Below are 16,797 nucleotides of genomic sequence, written 5' to 3'. Positions count from 1 at the left end.
TGCTGATGAGCATTATTTATGTGGCCTGAACCGACTAAGTCGAAGATGCATGTCTGTGGTACAGCCATGGTCTTCTGGCCATCAGAGGCATGGGGTAAGGAAATCACTTCTAAGCATGGCTGGGGCAGGAGCTATCTGTGTGAGCAGTTCGCTGTCCTCCTGCCTCTGAGGGGGGACTCCTAGTCATTGCAGTTGGCCTGAGCTATTTGTTCAGCGGCTGGGTACAATCATTTCCCTAATTACACTGCGTGCCATGTGAGAATTGCAGCATCTTTCCCCTTTCCTGATTCACAGGGTAAGTGGTTTTTGGTTGGTGTTTTTTTTTTTGGTTTGTTTGTTTTTCTAAAACAGTTTACTTGTCCTGTTTTTCGTTTGTTTTTCATCATGCTGTTTTGGCACATTTGAGACCCAGTTTGCCCCTTCCAGTGAGTGTCCTTATCATAAACAGGGCTTGATGCTAATAGGATGAAAACACTGAAAGTCTGTAATCCCAAATAAGCTTGCCTGTCCTTAAAATTTGAGTAGGAGACGGTGACCTACAGTAGCCAAAGCCACAGTCTTTGCTTTTGGACATATACCAAAAACATTTATGCTGTATAGGAATTAATTGTTGTTGCTAATTTAACTTTGCCATTTTGCCTGACCTCTGAAGTCTCTTTATGATCTTTTTATGTTGTTTTGCTCTGTGTCCAGGGAAAGGGGTAGAGAGGGAGTTGTGTGAACCCTGAGGCCAGTTTCCATTGCTAGTTCTTTTAAACTAGCCCTGTACAGTGTCCCGGGGTACTAGTTTTAGATGCTGCTGTTTAAGAGGTACTGTGTAGCTTTTGACAGAGGCTAAGAGCATTTAAAAAAAAAAAAAAGACCTTAGTCTATGACAAACATACATACTAATTATATTTAATAATTGCTTATGTCTTTACACTTAAGAGTTGCTAGTGTCATTTTTTTACAAAGTACACTGATGGGGAAAGGCAACAAATACTTTTTACAAGGTAACATCTTCAGCTACAAAGTGCTCGTTTTGACAGCTGAATTCAGTTTGAGTATCCTTTTGTAATACATTCCTTTGTTGTAAGAGTTCTTATTCAATGCACAAGGACACAACTGTTCTGATAAGCTGTCAAACCAAAAATATGCATTGGCCTGCTTATCGTATACATGAAAATCAGTAATACTAATTAGTGACACTAGCATGGTCAAAGGCACTTCTTTTTTTAATTGAGGCCCAAGTCTGATTCTTTCTTTTGAGGTGGTTTTTCGGTCGGTCTGTCTGCCTTTCGGTGAAACACTGGTATTTGTAACAACAGCTTTTCAAGTTTGCAGAAGTTCAGATCTCATGCACGGAGGCATTGGTCCTACAGCTACAACCAGCCTGAAGAAATGTCTGAGGTAAACAGCTCATCCTTACACGAGGATTTTGGCTTTCTAAATTCTACCTTAAATATTGATATTTGTAGAAGTTTATTTTTCAAAGCGTTAACTGATGAATAAATCAGTTACTTGAGAGGAAGTCACTGTAATAGGACTGGTATTAAACACGAGGCTTTCTTTTTATAGCACCAGAACTAACCTTTGGTTAATGTGTCAACTGTCTTATGGTTGACCTGCCACTGTAATTTTGAGGGAAGCAGATGTTTAGCTAAGTTGTATTGGGAGTATTCCAGTTAACATAAAGCCAAACATGTTCAATTTTGAAAATTTAATTATATAGCATTTTAAAATAACTGCTGCCCTTAAGACTGGGAAATTGTACCATAACAGTGTGGCATTAACTACGCAACTCAGAATAAGCATTGCTCAATTACCATTTGTCCTGTGGTCAATTGTTAAACTTACTCAAGTCCAGTTTTATATAAACCGAGGCATTTTTGTGTCCTGAGTAACCATGGGTGTAGAGGGTTACTCAGAACTCTGTTTCTGTAGAAGCTAATAACGTGTCTTTTCCAGGAAAAAGTGGATTATTGTTTAGAAAATTTACATGCAGGACGTTGAAGTACTCAAATCAAACTACAGGATTGCCATAAAACCTATTCACCTGTATGCCTTAGAAAAAGCAGCGTCTTATAACTTCTTCCTCTTCTATGTAAATTTTTTTTAGCATCTTTCCTGGCTCTTAGAACGCTTTATGACTAGCAAAAGGAATAATTAGTTTTCTAAATTGCATTTTGATACTTGAAAATGCGTATCATATGCTTTTAAGCATTGACAGTTTGAAATCTGGCAATTCAATTTAGAGAAAGAATCGAGACTCCTGAAAGATTACTACCTGAGCGCAGAACTTCCTATTCTACAGCTGAGTAAGTAAACTAAATATTCAGTGAGAGTTGTGTGAAATGAAGCTGTACAAAAAGAGCACAGAAAAGGTTCAGTAAAGCACAGCAGAATGCCTGGGTACAGTGAGGTTGTGGGCTACCCTTCAGGCACCAATTACTGTCCCTCTTGCAAAATCAAAAAGCAACTGACAAATTATGTACTCAAGTTTCCTTAATTGAGCAGCTGGCAGATCTCTTTGTGAATGCAGCATAAGAAATCCACATAAGAAGCTCCTCCATAAATACTCTTGTCTTCTACCAGGAACTGTCGGAAAAGCATCTCTGGCTGTTCCCGCTGTTTCACTATCATCAGCTGAAAAGAGGTAAATATATATATTTAAGATACAGTCATGCTAAATGCTAGTACCGCTTTTCTGTATCTATTATTATGTGCTACCAAGGGGGGGGGGACACACATTAATAAATCCCCACATTTCAGTAGCTGTGTTTAGGAACACAGGAGCAAGACTTGCGTGCAGCCAACAGCTAGTGCAAAGTAAGGTTTGCACAGTAAAAACAGTGACCTTCAGACTGCCTATCTTTGAAAATCACCTTGGATGGAGAACTAGGTACATCTGAGGTACTTGCCCCTAGAAGGCACGCTAGAACTCCCTGGTGTACATGGCCATTCCTGCTATGTAAAGCCTTGTACAGCTACGGAGAAGTTTCGTCAAAGCCTGTCCTGTTCTGTTCAGCAGCTGTGAGGAACCAGTTGAGGCAGAGACAAGTCTTACCTTCATGGTGTAGGGCTTTTGGCTCTGGATGTGCTCCATTATTGACTTAACTTTCTTAGAGTATAGATTGTCCAGGTCAGGCAGTAATGTCTGTTAGAAGTGAAGCATTGCAGGTTGTTATATTCCAGTTGCATCTCTTACAAATTCATACAAGACCAGTTGCTGATATTTACGGTGTGACTTACTGTGCATTTCATTCTAAACTGGGAAGTGCCACCTCCTTCACAAAACCTTGTAGAATAATTCATCTGTCTGTAAGGCATTTTTCAGTTTAAAGTAATCAGTGTTAAAATTCATTATCAGGAGACACTTTAGCTATTACCAAGTGCTTTGTTCCTGTTTGAGCAATACATATTCACTAGGATTTTAGTATCTGTCATAGTGAAAGTTTAAGATACTTTGAAAGCTTCTCTCTTGTAATTGCTCAGAGGGTAAAAGCTTATTACAGTTTTTTTGTATTGCTTTTGGTGTCTTAATACCTTCTGCTGGTCACCTGTTTCTCCTCTTAGCTGAATGATGAATGCTGAAAATCCCTCTCACTGGTCTCTGACTACCATAAATCATAAATTCTGAAAAACTTGACTGGTTTCTCTTCATATACTCACAGCTTCTGTGCTGATGTGTGCAAAGGATGGCACGTTGAAAAGCCCTTGAATGAGCTCCGGGGGTGTGCTGACCCCCAGCCACAGGAACATGCTCAGACCGTTGGCCAGAATGAAGGTGCCTCCTTCTGAGAGACATTTCTCAGAGCAGCGGATGGCAGCTGGGACAGCATCACTCTTCAGATCCAGGCTGTGCTGTGGGACAAAAGTCAGAGTTGCAAACCTGGTGATTTTAAGGTAAAAAATAAAGATTAAAAGGTTTATCATGCCTTAGCGGCTCCTTTCCAGATGAGAGGAATATATAGAGAGAGCAGTCGCACTTTTGTCAGTTTACACATTGCATGCTAAGGAAGACTTCTCCACAGTATTAAGATGCTTGCATGCCAGTGCTGAGCTTTACTGAAGTGGGCACCTTTCATTAGTCTGGGCAAAAATCTTGTTAGAAGTACAGTGAGAGGATGCTGCTGTCGAGGATTGATCATGCTGCTTACCCATTTACTTTAAACTAGAGCTTCTGCACTCCCTCCTCAATTTAGTTCAGCTAGCAACTACATCACTGTAAAAATACAGTCCAGCTTGGTCATATAACACTTGCCTAGCACAAAGAAAATCTGCATCTGTACAATTTAAAACATCACAGTACACTGAAAGCTGTCCTCACTGAAAATGAACAGATGTGCAGGCAGCACACTTACAATTGGCAGAAGCTGGGGGTAGAAGAAGAGCTGGGTGTCGGCCACCCCCATGGCCATGACCAGCTGCCGATGGTAAGCTCTCTCGTCAGTTGGAATTTCTGGTCTGCCAACGAGAACGCAGCTCTTGAGCAAGCAGTTCATGTACACTGGCAGCACCTTCATCGCGTCTGGAAGGATGAGCTGAGGGACAGGGAACACATGTTGTTTAATGTATCCCACGTGCTGGGGAATGACAGCTGGGCTTTCAAACATACTACAGCTTAATTCTTTTCTTTGATTTAAAAAAAAATAGGAGGGGAAATATAGGTCTAGAGCAAATATCTCATGGGTATTGTTTCTAACATTTGGTCTTCACTGTCACTAAATGATTTATTGCCCAGACTTGGGATTCTTAGAAGCACATTACATGGTATGTAAAAGCCTAACTGGAAAATACAGTCTAGAGGAGACCAAAGGAAATAATAACCTAAACAGAATGCCTCCAAGATTGTTGGGAGTGCTGCAGCCTCACTATTAACTTCAGCATTCACGTAGAAAATAGCCAATTTTTACTCAGAAAAGTGGGAAAAAAGCCACCTTTTCCAGCTATCTTTTGAAGTGCCTCAAAAGCTGGAAGAGATGTGGCAATATCTTGGGAGTTGTAAGAAAAAGTCAGGTTTAAAGGTTTATAGGATTGGAGTTTAGTCCATCCATCTTTGGATCTTTTTTTGAACTGGGAAAATACTTTTTTCAGAAACAGTTGCTGAAAGAATTTGAAAGCACCTTATTCAGTAAACTTCCCCTCCCCCCCCCCAATATTCTGTATATATAAAAAGGGGAAACTGACGATTATTACTAAATTTGACAGAATTTGAAAATGCTAGCAATAGCATAATCGGAGAGAATTTTCAACTAGTGTGGAATAAAAGTAACTATGTTTCAGAGCTTCTTACTACCCTTTGGTTTAAAAAAAAAAGGAGTTGTTAAATTGTATTTTAATCACCATGGATTTTTTTTTCCCTAGGAGTATGGTCCCATCTAGACATCAGGTATTTATCCCTCCAGCACTCTTTGAGAGAGCTACACGTAAATTCAGGTTGTTTACTGAGTTACAGTGCTATTTTCAACTTTGACAATAACAGTCTTAATTGTCAAAAATCAAAATACTAATTTTTTTTAACAGTACAGAAGAAAAAAATGAAAACTTTTATTGTGAACTAGCATATAATTTCAGCAGGAAGAAAACCAGCTGTCTCATCTGTCTGGTATGAGCATGATAATCAGCTTCCTCAATGGCACTGCCATTTGTCCCAGAACAACAGCCTCCATATGCTGCAATTGCTACCACTGAATCAAACCTGCCATTAATTAGACTTGAAAGAAGATGAAAAAATGAGAAGTATGTCCTGAAATTTCCCTTTCTGGCACCGCTGACATTGCAGGGGTAGTTGTTCCTCTGCTGCAATAGCCTGACTTAGGCAGGGAGGTCCTTACCTGGCTTACTGCCGATGGGCTGGCACAGTTCTTGCGGTAACACGCCAGCATGCGAGCCGTCTGATTGACCAGGATCTCTCTGACTGTCTTCAGGGGTTGGCTTAGAATAGCTTTAAAAGCTACAAATACAGAAGAACAAAAGAGTATGTTAATAACAGGGACACTTTTAGAGTATCTACATTTTGCTAGTTTTTAATGTAGTAAAACTTACCTCTATGGGTGCCTTTTCAGTCTTTCCTGTATCATTTTAGAGGATGCTTATTAATCTTCACAAAAAAAAATGCCTATACGCTTTTGTGCATTACCTATTTCTAGCTACCTTCCCCAGCATTATTTTTATGGTATGTATATCTGAATACCTAATCTAGTTCTCTTTTCTACTTTGTAATAGAGTTGCTAGTTGCTGAGACTTGGAATAGCAAGTTACAAAACACAATTTCCCACTAGGCAATCACTTCATCTCTCCTACCTTCCTCTTCTTCCACCCCTAGAGAAAGCAAAAAGGAAACAAAACCAATCTGCTATAACTTTACCTGACTTAGCGAAGAAGTTGATAAGTGCGTCAGTCTCGCAAGTCTTGTAGACGTCAGCTAACTGGGAGCTACAGTTTAAACCGATATTGTGTATGCGCAGTCTTCTTTGTCCACTTATTGATGTGTAAAGGACAGCACACTGCAACAGATGAGCCAATTACCATTCATTTCGAGTTTAAAACAAAAAGTCGATCCTCAAGGCGTCCATTGTGTAAGAGCCACCACTAAGTGCATAAAAGGCATGCAATTAGTCCCAAGGACAGCCCAGCCTAGTAGTGCTGCTTCAGCATTAATGAACTAGAGGAACACCATACCTGTACATTTTGTGGAAGTAGATTAGACATGTAAATGCATTATAAAAATTATTAGCTTTAAAAGTATATAAATGTCATGAAAAGTGTACAACTACATGACTGATTGAAAGGCTTATTATTCTCTCATTTGCTACATACTGATGGTATCATCTGAAAACAAGAGACCACTGATTAGAAATTTGTAAAGCATCCCCTGTAATTGTGTAGTATTTGAACATGCTAGTAAGAAGAGTGCCCCAAAGGAATGTAACTGAAAAGACACCATACAAGAGATCAGACGCTTCCTGAGAAGTATCTGCTTATCATGTTATCAGCAACAGCAACACAAAAACTTAGTAATCTTGAAAAATGAAGGGGGGGTCTTCTTACATGAATAAATTGCTTATGAAGTGACATGAAGTCCTTCAAACCCCACCCCTGTATCTCGTCCCTTCCACTGACTTAGATATTAAAATTGGAGGGGTAATTTAAGAATTTGCTTATGACTCCAATTCTGCTTTAATATAATGTTAGCATTTGGGAAACCCCTTTTCCAAGTATGAAAAGTAAAGGAACTGAGCTCAAGCTTTCCTGACTACTAACATTTTGCTGGCACATGCTCGTTTCCTAGCACCACAATCAAAAAAGAATCTCATCATTTTGTCTACAGCTACAAACCGAAGTCTGCAGGGCAAACACCAACTGCAGTTGACTGCAGTCAGACGTGCACTGGATCTGCCGCATATCTCTGTCACAGGGAAGCCAGGTAAACACAACATCTACATGGCACGCACTTTTCCTGTCACTCCTGCAGCACCGCTCCAGGAAGTGACGGCAGACATACCAAACCGGATGTTCCACAGTACTGTATTTGTACAAGGATTAACTGCTAGCCTATAAAGTGTATTTACAGGGGCAAGATAAAAGCTAAGCAGAGCAGAAGTGAAAGTTCAGATAATTCCATGGCTTAAGTTAGTTCAAAACCTTGCAAGCTGTAACATTTTCTGCCACTGATAAAAGAAAAATGTCATGACAAAATACCTAGAACAGTAAATGGCAACCCCGCATTATCTGCTGATGGTTGGGGTACATCTTTTGTTAGGCACAGGCTTAGCACAAGTGTTGGCAATTAGGCAGAGAAATGCCAGTTTTAATTATTGCCTAATCCGCATTTCCAGGAACTATTACTGAGGCATGCCCTATTGCAGAATAAGAAGGGAAGCACAGATTTCTTGAGTTTTGGAACAGCCTGGCATTGCAAGGTAGCGAACTTTGGCTAGTTAATTGAAAACTTACTTTATTAGTGGTACTATGACTCCAGAGTATGTGCAAACTGTACCTTCCTCCCCTCAGTGCTACGGCATGATGTTTTTATTATTATTATGGCTGCAGAAGTTCTTACTCACAATTTCAAGACATGGTATGTCATTAAGTTTTTTTTTTTACCTGAATTAAGGCGCCACTGTCTTCATTCAGTTTGTCATCATGTTTGAACTCTACCGTCACTGCCTTGTCACAGTCAACCGCTGCCATTTCTACATCCGTGGTGTTGTCCATGTAAATGGCACCAAAGAAGTCAGTAGCCCTGAAGCCTGTAGCCAGATTAAAACAAACAAACAAACCATATTATTTTATTTAAAAATCACAAGTATAAGTGACATTATTTTGTGACTTCTTTTTTTGGTCATTCAATTGTGCATACTAAAATGGGAACCATTTCCCATCACGCATGCGCAGCCTCAGTCAACACCTTCTGTGAGGACAAGCGAAGCTGTTCTGATGGGCCATGAAGGGGTGCTGTGGCTCAGAGACCCCCGAGAACCTTTCGCACTGTTCACTTAGCCGTTTTATTTGTTTGTATTTCTCAAATACTTGCATTTGAGGCAAGAATGATTGGTTGAAAAGTAGGAACATTAGTTTAATTTGAAGTAATGAAAGAACATGTAAGTGTCCAGCAACAACACCCTCTTTTGTACAACTTATTTGCATTTCAGGATGCATGCATAGTGATCAGAAACCTTAATCGTATTTGCAGATTTAAGTAGGTATATACAGTAAGGGCACACTCATTTTACCAGTCTATACTGTTCAAAAGGTACATAATGAAGTTAAAACAGGAAGCCTGATGTTACGAGTGATCTGTAGAGCACTTCAGCACCGTATTATTTATAGTTATATATTCTCATACGCATTCATATTTATTTTCATTCCCAACGGGTACCATTACCTGTATTTGTCCGAACCCTCATTATTGCATCAAAGCCGGTCTTTTTTTCTATGTCCTTCCTGAGGTCGGTGAGGAACTGGGGGCTATCAGAATTGAGCTAAAAGCACAAAGCACAAGTTGCAGTTCACCACGGGGTGGCAGCAAACCAGCAGAAATCCAGCACTCCCTCAGCCTGTTGTGAACTCTGCCCCTGCCCTCCCCCCAGCAAATCTTTTCACAAGTAACATCTCTTTTCTTTTAAAAATGGCAAGAAATGCCAGTTGCTGCTTTATTAACAGAAACACAGATGTGCAAGTATCCACCGTTAATTCATTACTAAGCTTGGACAAGTAGAATTCCTTTCAATCAAACCTGTCTTCAGTAACGTCCGGTCCTTGCACCTACCCTTGCAGGCTAGCTGGGATTTTGTGGTACAGCCTTAATAATTAGAGTAGTCTTGTTCACTCAGCAAAAACTGGTTTTGCAGATCAGCTGATGACACTGAGAAAGTCCCTTATTTCCCCATGAAAATTCCCATGAAATTTTAAACAAATGAGTGTTGTTATGGCTTTTCCTTTGGGGGGGAGTGTCTTTATCATAAGCATTTTTAACTGTAAATGCAGGAGTAACTGACTACCCTGCGCAGATGGCACCATATGTAGGTAAGTGGGTTTAATTTTAAGATACCAACCAGCTTATGCAGAAGTAAAATTACGGTCTCAAGATATTTGAGCCTGATCTGCTCTTTCTACATTTGAATTTTACCCCCTGGGATTTATAAATAATTTTTCTGGAGTTGCTCTACTTTTACACTGTCAAAGCAGTTTTGAAATAAAAACAACCAGTCCCCAGGTGTTACTATCTGATAGGTAGGAAACTTGCACCACTTACCTGGAAATTGTTGTACTTGTACAGTGTTCCTCCAGTGTACATTGTGACAAGACCCAGGGAGGCTATGTCCACATACTGATTTGGGAAGAGGAACAAATTCACACAGCAGCCATTAGCCACGCAATCCCTGGCTAAAGTCTCGTAATAATTTACTTGAGGCTGGAAAAGTGTCTGCACAGAATTAAAAAAAATACAAATGTGACAACATTAGATACTGTCGGTGGCCAATCACAATCCAAATACCCAAATGAAAAATAAAAACGAGACATGGATTTGATTGTAATCGTGTTGCCCCTGCTCATACATTCTATCACCACTTACATGCATTGAAAACTCAGTCTGTTCTTGTAGAACTAAATCACACCTTGCAGGTAGCAAAGGCTCTTGGTGGGTGGAATTATTTGCAGCTGATCGATTTCCTTTACTGATGGGTGTTGCTGCTTGGCCCATACTTTAGCCTCACAGTTCTTGTAGGGCCAATGCCTATATATTTATTCTCTATATCTAAATCATCAGGGCACAGTATAATTTGGGAATATTATATATTTAAACAAGAATTCTTTGTAAAAGAAAAGAAGTAAAAAAAGACCAAGGCTCTACTAGAGGAATTCAGTGTAATAGCAGTCCCCTGTGAACTCCAAGTAGAAAATACCTTTTCTTTATCTGTATTGAGTAGTTTTTTGTCATCTCTGTTTCTTAGCTTCCCTGGTGCTTCCGCAGTTGGCAATGAAGAATGGAAGATAAACAATTTTCCAGCACATTCTGCAGCCTGTTGCAAAGACACCATATTGACATTTATTCTGTTACTCAAATAAACAAGCCTAATTTTCATTCATATGCTGTGGTGTCTCTAAGAACAGTGCAGACTTTCTGCAAAAGTTCTTCAGAGCCAAACCATTTATTTAGTCTTTACACTTGATGGAAGTGAAGTCCCAAAACAAACTGGGAATTTTGTGTCAGTAAATAACTTAGTCTAACATAGATCCTTTGGATGATGCACCGGTACAGTAATTCCTACATGGGACACTAAAATCTTGGTGGGCAAAACTAGAAGTACCTCTCCTAGAGACATTTCAGTTAGATACAAGCATTATGCAACAAGCAACAAGGATAAAAGGTAAAAACACTAAACTGGATAAAATTAAAAGGAAATGTAATTTAACAGAAAATACTGCTCCTTCAGTTCGGGTGCACTGTTATCCATTTTATTTTTAGAGAAGAACGACAATTACATTCCTGGACTAGATTCCACATTCAAACTACACTAAAATGCAGAGCATCAAAACTTGTGATTAACTCCTGTCACTAAGAAATAAAGTAAATGCTGGTTTTACTCAAGTTTTTAATTGTTATCTAGAACTCTAATGAGGCCATAGGATTTGCAAACTGGGATGGCAAACTGCTGATAAAAAAACCTTCAATTCCAAAGAAGAGAATAGCAACGGTAGTAGTACCACAGGCATCTATGTACTGCTAACAAGCTCTTCCACCAAAATTTACAAAATCCAGTTTTTTCACTTGATACTGAGACAGTTAATAGGAACGTAAACTGGTTAGTCTTAGAATTCTAAAGTCCTTAAGCACTGAAGAAGTTGGGTGAAGGTGAAAGGAAGGAAGGAGGCATTTGCCCTTTTCATGCTCCAGGCTTAACCATACATCTAGTTTAAAAATGTAATACCCGAGTCTACCGACACAAATGGGCTTTGGTACTCCTTCCCCTCCAGATCTTAACATGTCCGCAAGATACTCCACATTTCAAAATAAGCCATGGCATTCTTCTGGGAAAACTAGGAATTTGCTTGCTATGGCAGAAATGCAATCAAAGACAGTATCTTACTTTTAATGGAGCTGAATCTCACCCTAACAGCACAGTTATCTTTTAATCATGAATGCCAATTTCTTCAATTTCTCTTAAAAAGTAGTCTCTAAAGAATGCAAGATTGACTTACCACCATACGCATCAAGAATTACTGACACTGCTTTTGACAATGTGTCTAAAATGCATATACAATTTCTAAAGATTTATTAATCTCAGAGGAATATATTTTACTCTTTTCAGATGAGTTATTTTCTTGAACACATGTATATGCATATTAATAATTCACAGGGAACATCCTTGCAACTTATAACTTTAAAATACAAGTTAAATAAAAATTTTGTTTGAAAAGTGTTTTTTTTATAGGAACAACATCAAAAGGAAATTTACATTTATGGGTGTTAAGTTTGTTCTGTCAAATACTGGGAAAGAACATTTTGATAGAAGTGGTAACCAAATGTATAAATATTTTGCACACATACATTCTACTACTATGAATAAGAAGAAAACAAGTATTAGTTAAATATCTAAGAAATGGGATTTGAGAGATGCTGTACAATTTTGGCTCAATATATCTACTCAAAGTTTGAGATGTACTTGTACAGAGCTCACAGATAAATCAACTATTTTAAAGCACCACTGGCTGTTTTCCGCCCCTGCAAATCTTGTGGTGGATCATGGTGTCATTTTTCTAATTGGCAGCGCTCCACAGAAATGCCAGCATTTCAAGGGATATCCCTGACATACAGCAAGTTACTTAGATGTATCTAGAAATCTGTACAAACATCCTGAGTTATCTATTAATTATGTTAATTATGCTGTAGTGACTAAACACCTTCTTATCTCTTAAATGCTGAATAAGAAACCGACTCCAGGAACCGGTCTTTTCCAACCTAAGTGATTCTATGACTGGTTTCCCTCAATAAGGAGAATCTGGAAACAGATGTTACACTTGTCAGTTGTTTCTAAACAAAAGGAATTCAAACGTGCTGTTAAAATAATGGGATATCAGTGCTGGAAACAATCAGTGATTTTTTTCTAATTTCCCATTATGATTTGTAGGATTTGGCACTGGTCTTTAGCAACCTATAGGTTATGGAGTCTTGTCCTAATTAAAGAACTACTTTGACAGAGAGGAACGTTGTAACCTTTAGCGCCTCCATGCCAGCCTGGATAACAGGAGCAAAGATGGTCTCACTCTCATTAGTGTCTGCAAACATCTCTGGAATCTGGTCCAACAAGCTATGAAAGAAGAAAGGTTCAACTGGTTAGCGTATTGTGGATAATCCCCAAAAACGTGACATACCAAGTCTTCATAGAGGAATTTCTTTTCCATGCAAGTTTATACTTAAAAATTTTGATTTCTTAGGATTCCAGCCAGAATAAAATGAAACATGAATTTTAAAATTCTATTGAAATGCATTATTTCAAAGCTGATAACATAAAGGAACATGCATTAAATCAAAAATAGCTAAAAATAAAGGAGTTCTGCTATGGATAAAAGACTTAAGAGTCCTTAGATCATACCTAGGTGTGCATCACATATATAGGAGGAAAACCAGGAAAAACATGCAACATGGCACAAAGCTGCAACCTGCCCTCCCACTTCTGACGAAGCAGAGCTGAAGATGCCTGGCTCACAGCTGGTCTAAACAGGCTTTCAAATTCAGCATTGCGAATTGCTGCTACCACTTTTGCTTCCCCTCAAGAGGTGGAAATACAGGACTTGATGCATCTGCTGACTTGTAAAGCATTTCAACAAATTCATGCATCCTCCAAAACCCTGTAACACAACTGACTAACAGGGAAAATGTCTATTCTAAGCATTCAGCTCTTATTCAGATACGGAATGTACTTTACTTGTTAACAACAGATCGTGATTCCTGAAAGTTAACAAGGAAACCATCCAGCAAAGGAACAAAAACTTCTCCGACATCCGAGACCACCATCATCTGAGGCTGAGCTAGATTGCTTTTTACATTGAAGAAGTGGAGGACCTTGTTATAAGTGACAAAACCAACTCGAATTGCTGAGGATTCTTCTTGCTCTTCTCTGTAAGAAAAACAAAAAACAAGTGGTTGTAATTTTGGTTTCAAAATTGGCCTTGCAATAAAAGCATTCCTTTGAAATGCAGGGCTGCTTTCAGATAATTATCTGTACTGGGAGCAACAAAGCAAACAACCAACCAGATGTAATTGCCTCAGTCTTTGCCTCAGATCAAATTAAAACAACCTGATTAAATCAACTGTTGTAATTTTATTTTATTTTTTAATATATATTACAGTCAACCCTATCAACTGTGCATCCCATTCAACCAGGCTAGAGTATCTAAGATAAAGAATAGACCATATCTTCAAAACATGGGAAAGAGGTAACAGGACAATCCTTTACAAGACACAATCAGAAAATCAGCTTTATTTAGAATACACTGTAATTCAGTGACACTAATGATCAGTGCCTGGAGAGAACAGTTACTAGGCTTGAACAGTGTCTGGTGACTTTCAGACTTTGGTGGCTCAATCTTCTGCTTTGGCAAGACTGCTTTTAAAAGCAGCAAAAGGTCTTGGATCCCTTATAGCTGTGCATCATGCAGGAAATGTACTGTAGAAATTGTTATTCCTGGTGTGTTCCCAGGCCAGCTAAAGCTCACAAACCGCTGCCGCGGAGCAAGAAACTGCGAGCAGTGAGCTCAGGAGCTGTTTTTCAGGAGGTAACTCCCCTAAGCACTACCTACTGTGTCATTAGTAGCAGCATCATTAATAAGACTAATGAGACCAGGTTTGCAGCCCTAAGTTTAGTAAAAGTCAATTGTATTCCAAAAATCAGTCTTAATTACTTATAAAATAGCACATTCTCTTGGTTTTACAAGCTTTACCTAAAACCTTGAGCTTGGGAGGGAAACGATTTTTCATGTCTACGATCTTTAACACTCGTGTCAGTAAAGAATGCTAAACCACCATTCCTGTTTTGTGGAAACAGCCAGAAGTGTCTGCCCTAAAACTTCTAGCAAGCAAATAATGTGTTTTCTGCTGTGCTGCAAATCTGCAGAAGCATAAAGCCCTTTTAACACAAAGTCCCTAGACAGCTAACTTAATCCATGATTTGCTAGCTTTAACTTCTCAGCCGTTCTCACAGGCTTACCTGCCACAAGCCGCTACACCAGTGGCCTTTTTGTTACACACATTGCTCTATTAACCAAAAGTCTTTCCTCTTAAAGAATTTGGGCTCCCAGAAATCTGAGCACAGGGTGAACTCACAGCATGGTGTTTTCACCTCATGTGATAACAGCAGAATATTTTTGCAGGTGTCTTTCTTCAGCAACAGAAAATGAACACAGTGAAGTTCATGTCTTGGCACCAAAATAAAAGTTTCACCACAAATGCTGGTGGAGTGAGTGCCTGATTATTATTATTTTTTAATTCATATTGTTTAAAGGCAACAGACCACTCTGAAGAAACCCATGGGCACGGGCCTGCCCTTTATTTATTTATTTATCTTGCTTTTTTCAGTGGACATGAAAACTTTGTCCATGTAAACAGGGTATTTACCAGTAGATATCTACAGAGTGCTCGTGAGGAAAAGAGTATGTTATTTCTTGTGATGTAGATACACTTGCTTTCATTTTTCCTTTACTTTCTCTATTCAAGACTAGGTGTTCCTAAACTGCCAATTGTTTTTTGCTGATATGCTCGTGGCCTTTTATTATCTTCAGTCATGACCAATCCTGATAGAAAGCTCTGAGATATGTGCAGGACAATATCAAACACTCGTGTCTCCAGTGTAATCTTCAATGACAAAGTGCTCAACGGATGGTCTTACATGGGCATCTGACAAACTAACTCCCCACCCTGAACTGGAATTTCTTTCACGCATGCACAGAAATCCAACAAGCACATATGATAAAAAGATTTTTAACATATCTCAGATTATCTCAAGGATCTTGTCTCCCACTCTTCCTCACTTTGCTCCCTCTGTTTCTTAAGCATGTTCTCCCTCTACAAATATTGTTATTTGGAATGCATTTTCTTTCTGTATGCTCTTCAATCCTTTTGTATGCCTCAACTAAGAAACACCTTGTCTACTTAATTTTTTCAGTCTGACTTCCACTGCTTCCATTTAACTGTCGGCATTATTTAAATGATAATGAAAACTGCACTAAACATATACTAAAAACTACACAAAACTACACTAAAGTAATGTACTGTGATTAATACAGATGAGTAGTAATAGTACTACTACACATTTAACGCTGACATAGCAAACTTGCCATATTTAACAGAATGTCAGTTGCCTACAAGATCTGCTCCCCTCTCAGATACATACCAGGGCAGAAAAATCTCACAACAAAGCAAGCTAAGAGTTCCGCTGATTAACAAAAAAGAGCTAAAGATACAACCCACCAGCACTGCCTTTAGAGACTTTACTTTCTTGAGATTCTGGTTTGTGGTATTTCTCTGCTTAATCTAACGAGAACAGCAGCACTGCAGTAAACAGAACTACAGCAAGTAAAGTTAAAACTACAAGCTGGGACTTATCTGATAACACCACTAGAGTTCAGTACAGGAAAAGAGAAGAAAGAATTCTACATGTTCAGTCAGTACAACACATTCCTTCTGTTCATATAGTAAACCCAGATATCAATCTAAGTTTTTCAAAAACTGCCAGCAATTTTAAAATTACCATTTAGTCACTATCACCTCAAAAATGCCTGCATTGTAAATTCTGTCATTTTTTGTACTTTCTTGGTTTTACCTCTCAACATGCATAGCTTCTTGAAAACTGTAGTATGGTACATTAAGCAAAACACATGCACGTTTCTTTACCTTGGAAGCTTATCTAGCAGAGTCTTCAGTTCCTCACATATGAGTTTAACTAGGCCACTGTTTATATTCCGGTACGATACATCAATCATGAAGATATAAGCTGGTGGATTTGGAGGCTTGTTGTTCTACAGAAAAAAATATTCACAGGGAAAATTAGACAGTGTCCTGTTATGTCAAAAAGATTTACAAAAGGTACCATAAGGCAATCTAAATACTGTGTTTAGTCATTTGAAAAATGCTATGAATTAGAAAGAGTAATTATTACAGAAAGATGGCATGTACTGGGTAAGCACCATCCTTGGAATAAAACTGTACTACTGGAAAATAGATCCTAATAGAATAAAATAAGTAAAGGATAACAGGTTATTAGATAAGATGAAACACTAGCATTTTCTATTGGAATTCAAGTGTTTAAACAA

At 38.7% G+C, this 16,797-nt stretch overlaps 1 protein-coding gene and 1 long non-coding RNA gene across 5 annotated transcripts in view; one reads left to right on the top strand and one right to left on the bottom strand.

The window, feature by feature from the left end:
• Positions 1-881: 881 nt before the first annotated feature.
• Positions 882-16,797, bottom strand: part of LOC308193934 (protein transport protein Sec24D-like) — a 52,278-nt gene continuing 36,362 nt past the window's right edge. For all 3 annotated transcript variants that reach the window (XM_080589103.1, XM_080589105.1, XM_080589104.1), the window contains exons 11-23: positions 16,379-16,503; positions 13,416-13,607; positions 12,704-12,797; positions 10,392-10,508; positions 9,740-9,910; positions 8,870-8,966; positions 8,089-8,234; positions 6,350-6,488; positions 5,817-5,935; positions 4,344-4,523; positions 3,652-3,843; positions 3,047-3,136; positions 882-2,625 (exon numbers count right to left, since the gene is read on the bottom strand). In XM_080589103.1, coding sequence (XP_080445229.1) covers positions 2,485-2,625; positions 3,047-3,136; positions 3,652-3,843; positions 4,344-4,523; positions 5,817-5,935; positions 6,350-6,488; positions 8,089-8,234; positions 8,870-8,966; positions 9,740-9,910; positions 10,392-10,508; positions 12,704-12,797; positions 13,416-13,607; positions 16,379-16,503 — 1,803 coding nt within the window. In that variant the 3' untranslated portion in view covers positions 882-2,484. The remainder of the gene's footprint in view (positions 2,626-3,046; positions 3,137-3,651; positions 3,844-4,343; positions 4,524-5,816; positions 5,936-6,349; positions 6,489-8,088; positions 8,235-8,869; positions 8,967-9,739; positions 9,911-10,391; positions 10,509-12,703; positions 12,798-13,415; positions 13,608-16,378; positions 16,504-16,797) is intronic.
• Positions 2,496-13,800, top strand: LOC308193952. 2 transcript variants are annotated; one of them, XR_013950101.1, is made up of 4 exons: positions 2,496-2,635; positions 3,654-3,885; positions 7,274-7,408; positions 10,440-13,800. It is a non-coding gene; the product is annotated as an uncharacterized lncRNA (long non-coding RNA). The 2 variants fall into 2 exon arrangements; XR_013950102.1 differs by having other exon boundaries at positions 7,313-7,408; positions 10,440-10,574.

Source organism: Anser brachyrhynchus (genome assembly GCF_964034855.1).
Source record: "Anser brachyrhynchus genome assembly, chromosome: 4".
In the NCBI taxonomy this organism is placed as follows: domain Eukaryota; kingdom Metazoa; phylum Chordata; class Aves; order Anseriformes; family Anatidae; genus Anser; species Anser brachyrhynchus.
The sequence above is the reverse complement of the archived record's forward strand: the minus strand, read 5'-3'. Positions and strand labels throughout refer to the sequence as shown.